The sequence below is a fragment of the Rhododendron vialii genome, chromosome 11a (genome assembly GCF_030253575.1).
Source record: "Rhododendron vialii isolate Sample 1 chromosome 11a, ASM3025357v1".
Lineage (NCBI taxonomy): Eukaryota > Viridiplantae > Streptophyta > Magnoliopsida > Ericales > Ericaceae > Rhododendron > Rhododendron vialii.
In genome coordinates this window covers 19,427,436-19,436,757 of record NC_080567.1, presented here as the reverse complement: position 1 = coordinate 19,436,757, position 9,322 = coordinate 19,427,436, and the positions used below count along the sequence as shown (strand labels likewise).

General features: G+C 36.5%; 1 protein-coding gene across 1 annotated transcript; it reads left to right on the top strand.

Annotated features, from left to right (window-relative positions):
* The first annotated feature begins 6,307 nt into the window (after positions 1 to 6,307).
* On the top strand, positions 6,308 to 8,455 carry LOC131307337 (transcription factor RAX1-like). The gene is made up of 3 exons (XM_058333800.1): positions 6,308 to 6,534; positions 7,255 to 7,384; positions 7,548 to 8,455. Exons 1-3 carry the CDS (start codon positions 6,399 to 6,401, stop codon positions 8,146 to 8,148), a joined length of 867 nt encoding a protein of 288 aa, XP_058189783.1. The 5' UTR covers positions 6,308 to 6,398; the 3' UTR covers positions 8,149 to 8,455.
* The last annotated feature ends 867 nt before the right edge of the window (positions 8,456 to 9,322 follow it).

Here is a 9,322-nt window from a genome sequence, read left to right as displayed (position 1 = left end):
CTATGAATATGTAAAAGTCAATATATATACTCGGTGCACAAAAATCTTGCACTATATATAAATAATATAGCTCTCATATAAAGATATTTGGGATGCTCAGATATGTCATATGGGTGGGCTCAATGTGTTAATTATTTCTTTGATTCTCTCAAATCGTTGAACGATTTTCTCAAGGATGATGAGAAAGTGTTAACACAGTGGTTCTCTTCTGTAGAAGATTGGGATAACCAAAAGATCACTTCTTCTAGATGTGTCTGGATCTCTTGTTATGGCGTTCCTCTTAATGCTTGGTGCTCTTCTACTTTTATTGATATTGGAAAGCTATGGGGTTATTAAGCTTGATGAATTAACAGACAAATCCATTGCTTTCGATAAAGGGCGGATGTTTATCATAACGGATTATCTTGATTGCATTAATGAGGTTGTGCATATTAAGATCAATGGTGTGATCTTTCCGGTCAAAGTAATTGAAGATCCCATGGCAGAAACTTCTTGGAAAACCATGTGTTTACTTCGATTAAGATCAAGAAAGGAAATGATAAAGAGGTGAAAGAGGCCGTAGTTGAGACAGATTCTGGGGATGATGAATCGCTTGACTTCGATGTTCACGACACTCATGAGGAAGGCTTTGGTGTGGGTACCGATTTAATTGCTCTACAAATGGAGGTTGATGGAGCTGATCTTGATATGGAGCTTGGTCTTGGCTCGGGTCCTAAGGACTCTTTGGGACATGGTGGTACTCTTGAATCTTTTGTCGGGGAATCTTGTCCTCTAGTCGAGGGCAATGATAAGACTAATTTATGTTCAAAGAATTCTAAGGCAGAAGGTAATGACTAATGAGGAGCATGCTCAACCGACTCCCATTGTGGAGAAGTCAAGCCCGGATGTGAGCTTCGCTACCCCTTGCTCTCAGGTGCAGAATGTGAATCTTAATGTTAAGAGAAGGGGCAATGGGTCTTGCAAGAAAGGTGAGAAATTGCTCCAAGGAGCCATCCAAAAGTTAGAAAGGAGGTTGCAGAGATCAGAAAGGAAGATTAGGAAGAAGAAAATGTTGTTCGAGTTTGGAATAAAGACAGTCAAAGTTTAAAAACAAAGGCAAAGAAGTACCTTAATCTTCTTCTTTGTCTTCCTTTGACATTAACAATAGGAACTCTATCTTACTTAAGAGAGCCCGTAAGATGATGGACACCGGTACTTTGCTGGGAGTAAAATATCATGGAGGGACAGAGTTGAATTTGAAGAAATATGTTGAAATCCAGCTGGAGAATTTTGCTGAAATGGAGAATGGTGATTTCGATGTTTTGGAGGATGGAGAAATTGCAGATTTGGATGAGCGTGCATCCCTCTCTCTAGAGTTTTAATCCTTATGCTTCTGTTTGGTGATGGTGTTTCAGTAATTTTGTTTCGGTTCGTATTCGTTTTGGGTGTTTGCTTTTGAGGTTTCTAGTAGCGTTCATGTTCTTGGTGGAGGTTTCCGTGTTGGAGGTTGCGCTTGTTTCATCTTAGTTTCTTTGGTTTCGAGGTGCGTGTTTTAGGAGGTTCGGCTTTGGTGTATAGTTTTTTGCAGGGTCTTTGGTTTTTGTTGGCGTCTTGCCTTTCTGGTTTAGTCTTTGGGTCTCAGGTGGCACTAGTCGTTGTGCCCTTGGTCCGTTTAATCTTTGTATCTCTTTTTCAAAAATTAATAAATTTTCTTTTATCGAGGGAAAAAAAAAAAGATGTCCTACATCGACATACTTATTCAAGTAGAAACTAATAATTAATAACCACTTCAAAGAAAGCATACGGTTAAAGGATAAAGGGTGCAAAAGCAAGGCAGGAGCTAAATTGAGAGGGAAGCTGGTTTCGCAAATAGTGACGTTTTGTACGTATAAATAGGGGTGGCAAATTGAACCCAGACCTATTAACAAACCCAAACCCATCAACTAGAAAATAGACCCAACCCAACCCATTTATTAGTTGGGTAAGAATGGGTTCAAACCCAGCTAACCCATTATTAGTTGGGTCATAATTGGGTATTAATTGGGTCAACTTAAATGACCCAATGGGCAATGAAAGTAACCCACCAAATTCCATCTCTTAATTGGTCTCTTTTGCAATTGGAAAGTGGAGGAGTACGCCCCTCTCTCTCTCCCCACCCCACCCCACCCCCCCACCCCACCCCACCAATCTCCAGGAGCGCTCTCTCTCTCTCTCTCTCTCTCCTCCTCCTCCTCCCCCCCCCCCCACTCTCTCTCTCTCTCTCTCTCTCCCCCCGCCCCCACCCCAATCTCCAGAAGCATGGCCTTCTCTCTCTTTTATTCAATTGTTTTGTGCTAAATCACACGCGTTCAAAAATATTTTGAATGGTCCGAATTAAAAATCAATTGTGACCGGTAATAATTATTTTGACCAGTCAAAATTGAAAACACATCTCATCCATTAATTACGCGAATGGACCTGTGAAATTGTGCTCCGCCGTGAATAAATTTCTCTCATGGTAGTCCCGCAAAGGGTTTGGATTAAAAAATTGACTTATTTTTTTGTCCTTATTCAAATTTTTTTTGCATTTTTTTTGTTTTGTGTCATATTTTTGTGACTTATTAATTTGTTTTGATGAGAGGAATAGGAAAAGTAAAAAAATTTAATCGAAACTTATAATTTTCTGAATAAAGACAAAAAAAAATCAATAAGACAAGAAAAATTACTTATTCTCGTCTTTTTGAAAAAATTTATGAGTTTCGATCATAATTTTTTTTTACTTTTCTAATTTTTTGATCATAATTTTTAGTATATATGTAATTGGGTTAATGGGCGGGTCGGGTTTGCTTTAAAATAAATGGGTCGGGTTGGGTATGGGTAATTAGACTCATAATTAATGGGTCTAAATGGGTCAATGACCCATTAAAGACCCAACTCACTAACAACTTACTCAATTTGACCCAAACCCGCCCGTTTGCCACCCCTACGTATAAATTAGGCACCTATTGGTATTTAAACAACTTGATTTTTCACAAATGATGAATAAGCAGCGATTTAAAAGATGAATGGTTCAAATGCAAAAGAAATAACCCCATGGCTTTTAATTAAGGACCATGGAAGAATAGAATCAACTCGTTCTTTGTTTATAACAAAAAACAAAGATTAGGGGAGTCTCGTTAAACAATGTCACTCTAAAATCGAAGTCTTGGTTCTGCCGCATGCGCAAAAGCTATTTTTCCTGTTATTTTTTTATGGTAATAAGTATATATACGAGTGGTGTAATTAATAATCATGTTGAATATATATAATTAAGTTTAAAAAAAATTTGTCAATATCGTAAGGCATGATAATGGGTTATTATGCCATATTTAACAATTGACAGATGCTGGTCCAAGAAAAGGAAACGTAAAGAAATGAAGGGACCTTTCACATGCATTGGCAGAGTAATACTGTCTCTTTATGTTTTTCAAATAAATTTTCTAAGCATTGCAACACGAAAATATATCTACTTTTTTTCATCACTAAATAGTACAGTAATTGATATATTTTGATGAAGAAAATTCGTGTTTGGGCACCATTAGCACGGTGGGGTGGAGAGAGAGAGAGAGAGAGAGAGAGAGAGAGAGAGAGAGAGAGAGAGAGAGTATGGAAGGGAATAGGGAAAAATGACAAGCAAACGCCTGCAAGTGTTCCTCATTCCTCTCATGGACTAAAGACAGTGGTGTTGTATGACGGGGTAATACTTTATGTCGGAGGTGTTGGGTACCATATCTACACTTTCGTGTTTCGAAATAAAAAAAAATTCCCAAGTAACTAAAGAGAAGAATGCCCTCATTGGGGTTGTTCAACGGATGAATCGAACCGCTCAATCCGCCCGATCCGCATCAAACCGAAGCATGGTACGGACGGATATGGATCTAAAAATATTTATTCCAACGGATCCGGTTTGGATCGGATCCGCCAAAACCGCAATGTTCCTATTTCACTTCCAAAGGTTATGGATGATGTTGAGTAATTTGAACAAAATTTCATAAGTAATAAACAAGCATTCTAGGATGGTTTTATGTTTTATGTTGAAAATGTTAATAATCTTCTCTATTTTTTTGGTACATTTGAATTTGAATCAAGTTCATGTTTTAGTCCAGCTTCAAATTCGAGTGTTATTCACATCTAATAGTTTATCTTTAGACATTAGGATGGATGAATGTAACTTAATTCTAAGTAATGTTGGTTTAGACTTGTTTGAATTGTGGCTGACTTGATTAGACTTGAAATTTTTGGACTTTATTTTTCAATTTTTTGGTGTATATAAAAAAATAAATTACATACTCAAATCTGCTGAAACCGATCTGCCCAAATCGCATCCAAACCAAACCAACCCAATAACATTACGGATGGTTGACGGATAAAGAAAACGACAATCCGCCACGAATGGATTAGATTAAAAACCGAACCAATCCACATCAAACCGATCTGCGAGCAGCCCTAGCCCTAATATTTTGCCAATAAAAGAATCCTACAGGCTACAAACCAATTTGTAAAGCTATCATATTTCTCGTTAGGACTGCTTGGTTATCATTGCCGATTTACTTAAGGTGCCGTTTTCTTTTTAAATCTTCTTTTTTAAAAACAAGATAATTTCAAGCTCAAATATAATAAAAATAAAAAATAAATTTTTAATCTTTTTTCATTGTTTAAAAGATCTCAATGAGATCTATCAAACAAGATCCATATTGGTAGGAAAATTATTTGCGTACACACATAATTTTTGAGCATGAAATACCTTTCTTTTTTAAAAATTCTTTTTTCATCACAAAGCTGAAACAGTGTACTTTGATATTAACTTTTTGAATCACGTGGTTAGACTAAGAGTTATCAGACCAGCTGACGCGGGTCAATTTCCGTAACTCTCTAAATCCATTGACTGTACTTCAAAGCTAATTCCAAGTCAATTAAAAACAAACCAATAAAGTGGGTCAATTTTCAAAATAGTACTATATATAGAGCTACACATTAGTTCTTTTTGTTTTTGTGTTTTGTCTGTAAATATACATTGCACTGTGATATTATTTGATTTGGTCTCAGTTGGTGTCTTGGTGATAGTGAAACCCTTGACCTCTGTGCGAACCAAACCTAGTAAACATAGATGCATCATGTATTGTTGGACTGGGTCCCACGACACCCAAAACAAGGGGAAAAAAAAGGAAAAAACAAATAGGCCCCATTATAAACAACATTAAGCTGCGTTTTTGTAAACTTTTATAAGTTTGAAACTTATTTAGTTAGTTTTCACTTTTTGTAACTTTTTTTTAGCTTTTCATCGTAACTTTTGGGGTTAATAATTCGTCTCGATGAGACGAATAGAAAAAATATAAAAATATAAAACCGATGTGAAAAACTTCAAATAAGACACAAATAAGACAACTTTTAATACTTTTTTGGTCTTTAATTAGTGAACTTTTTTTTTTTTTGATTTCGTTCATAATATTGTACTTTTTAGACTCCTCTCATCGAGAGACGTAGGGCTGTAAATGAACTGAGCCATTCGCGAACTGTTTAAGGTTCGGTTCGGCAAGAGCTCTTTCGAGTTCGATTCGTCTGCTAAATGAATTGAACCAAAACCTTAATTCTAGGCTTGCATGTTCCGTAAATGAGCCGAACCTGAGTCTAACGGTATTCGACTTGGTTAGGCTCGTAAACCTATACTTAAATTTAATTAATAATTTAATAGGGGTCTATTTGTAAATATAAAAAATTTGGTTGTATATATAATTCAATACTTATTTTTCTCCTATATTCTATACAATCAATGAGAGTTTGGGTTCACTTGAGTTTAATGAGCCGAGCCGAACCAAACCCGATTCTTGACGAGCTCAATTCGAGCTTAGATTTGGCTCGGCTCGATTCTTTTTAGTTTAACGAGCCAAACTCGAGCCAAGATGTTCAAGTTCGAATTGAACCCGTGCCGAATTCGAGCCAGACTAGTACCTTAACAAACCCAACCGAGCCGAACCCGAGCCTTGAAAATTTTTAATGAGCCGAACTTGAGCCAAGTTGTTTATGCTCGAATCGAACTCGAGCCAGACTAGTACCTTAACAAACCTGAGCCAAACTTAACAGGGTTCGGCTCGATTCGATTCATTTACAGCCTCAAAACGGATGATTAATCTAAAAAATATCACTCAAATTTAACAAAAATTCAAAAAAGACAAACAAAATACAATTTTTTTTTTTTTTTCAAGAATGAGGCCTAAATAGGTAAAATAAAGCTAATATATTTGGAAAATAGGTCATACCAAGTCAACCGAAGGGGCTATATATGTATGGATGTATAGACAGTTGATAACTTGTCTGGAGCAATTGGCCATTCTGCCAATATTGATTCCTAACCCTAGTCTCTCTCTCTCTCTCTCTCTCTCTCTCTCCCAGTAGTAGTAGACATGGGAAGAGCACCTTGTTGTGACAAGAGTAAGGTGAAGAGAGGACCATGGTCTCCAGATGAAGATGCAACTCTCAAGGACTACCTTCACAACTATGGCACTGGTGGCAATTGGATTGCCTTGCCTCACAAAGCTGGTCCCTCTATCTCTCTCTCTCTCTTTCTCACACGCACACATACATCTCTCCATAGATGTACTATAGTTCAACACCAACTTTCTGTTGGATGTTTGTTTTACTTTCTTTTCATTTGAGTAAGTTCATGTACTTATTTTGTTCCCCCTTCGATATACTTCTTTAGAGTTTATAAAAGTTTCGTTTGCCGAGAAAAAGAAAAACCCAACTTACTTTGAGGTCACATTTATAGTTTTATAAAAGTAGCTAGGTTAAGTTGATATATTAATTCTCACTTCCAATTTTCCTATCTCTGAGTGTGTTTTAATTTAGGGGAAATAACTATATCTTAGCAATTGGATTGTGGCACTAAAATGACTGTCTTTTGCTTTTAGGATAATTTCCTTACAATTATTCTCAGACTTTTGTGCACTTCTCTTGGAAATGGACATTCCTTAATTTTGGGTGAATTACTTGTTCTACACTCTTAATTCTCTCTCTCTCTCTCTCTCTCTCTCTCTCTCTCTCTCTCTCTCTCTCTCTCTCAATTTTGTGATCCTCATTTCTCTAATTTCTAAATTTTATATGTTTCCTTAGGTTTATTTTTCCTTCATATATTTTCTGTAAACAATTACGGAGTATATTTTATTCATGAAAAAATGAAGGTCTTGCCTTTCCTTAAAAACACGTAATGACTGATTTAAACCAATTTGAATTTAAAATTATTCTTATATCTTCCCACAGGACTAAAGCGTTGCGGCAAGAGTTGTCGTCTGAGGTGGCTCAATTACCTTAGGCCAAACATCAAACATGGAGGCTTTACAGAAGAGGAAGACAACATTATTTGTGCCCTCTATACTAAACTTGGCAGCAGGCAAGTTGGAACACTAACAAACAAATTTTTGTTTCCATTTTTTCAATTTTTCGAAACGAAATAACAAAATAACGTTGCGAAAACGTACTTTGTTGTGATTATATGTCACTAATTAGGTTTAACAATGTTAACTAATTGTTTGATTACTATTGTTTTTTATTAGATGGTCTATCATAGCATCTCACTTGCCCGGAAGAACAGACAACGATGTGAAGAATCATTGGAACACCAAAATAAAGAAAAAGCTAATGGCACCCAAAACCAACATTGGAGAGCCTTCGAATTCACTGCCTTTGCTACCACAAACAGAACCATATGATGCCCCTTGCAATTTTTCAACTCTGCTCAACCAAAGTTGTCCTCAGATGATCCCATCGCTAACCGAGGTCAATTACTGTCTAGACATCGATAACGAGAGCTTAATCTGTGGCCAAATTCACTACCCTCTTCCGGCAATCACCGAAGGATTTGATTTTGGTGGAAATTGCTCTAGGCGAATTTCGGGGTTTTCTCCACTTGCTATGGAAAATAGTTATGCGTCGTTGTCCAGTGGAGATAGCGATTTGGGATTTTCTGTGGATTTTGGCCCAGGGTACGATCCTCGTGAGCTTATTAATAATCCTGGGATTTGGACTGCTCAAGAGAGTACAATTGGTAATGAGTTTGGGAATTCCATTATTCCGAATTCGGTTAACTCTTTTTATTACCAAGACACTAACCCACATGGAGTGGATCACTGTGGGACTAATCCCCAAGAGTACTGAAATGAATTTGGGAATTCCGTTATTCCCAAATTCGGTTATGGGGCTTTTTTATCATTATTATTATTTAGTGATGGATTAGTACTAATTGATTGACTTTTGGTTATGGTAATTGAGACACAAATTAAAATATATATTGTAAATCAATTTTCATTTCTGCTGGGGATCGAAATTAGTGATGATCATGAGGGCTTAATTAAGTATTGTTGGCATATCTGGTGCAAAGGGTACGTGTGAAAAATTTATTGTAAATGAAGTTGGAGTGATTCAAGTAAATGAAGATCATGAGGAAGTACATTGCGACCGACTAGTTCTGATTCTCTCTCTCTCTCTCTCTCTCTCTCTCTCTCTCTCTAGGAATATTAGCATTTATGAGCTAGGGTGGTCCTGAGATATGTTTTTCTTTTCACCTTTTTTACTGAGTACACGAATGTGGGGACTAGATCAACATGTTTGTTTGTTTGTTGGTTACTGTGGTGGTCAATATCACGAAATTTGAATGGATTTCACTTATGACCAATTCAAAGATGTGGCAAAATATATCCCTCATACGTTAGCCATTAAAAGCGCTCTCTCTCTCTCTCTCTCTCTCTCTCTGAGTGTTTTAGTCCGTCATGAGGATGAAATTTCCAAAGAGTGGCTTACAATTAGGACTCGTTTGTTTGACGTAATTAACGCATAGATGTTTGATCTCATTAGATTTAGAGTATCCTATGGAGTAATAGTGGCCGGTAGGATTAATAGTACCATGTCTTCGGTGGTATTATATGTATACGTACATGCATGTGTTACACTGTGTAATTATTGATAAAGATTATGTTGTTTAATTTGTCTTGTAAGAAGTTTAATCAATTAATACTGGAATCTCGATCCATAGATAAAAATTCAAACTCAACGCTCATATCTGAAGTCTGAACAAGTACGTGAGCATGTCATGAATAAGGAAGAAAAGAACCCATGAACTTAATATTCCCTGGGTACGTACGTAACCTCGTGATGAAAGCAGTCGATTGGATTTTCGGAAGTGTTTTTCTAACAGAGATATATAAAAGATCAAACCACATCAATCAAATATAGGTGGAGGTTTTTTTTCTTTTTTTTTTATATCGGCAAAATCTTTTTATTGAGAAACTTGATAAGGGTACATCAAACATAAGGAGGGAAATCCAACTTTGGT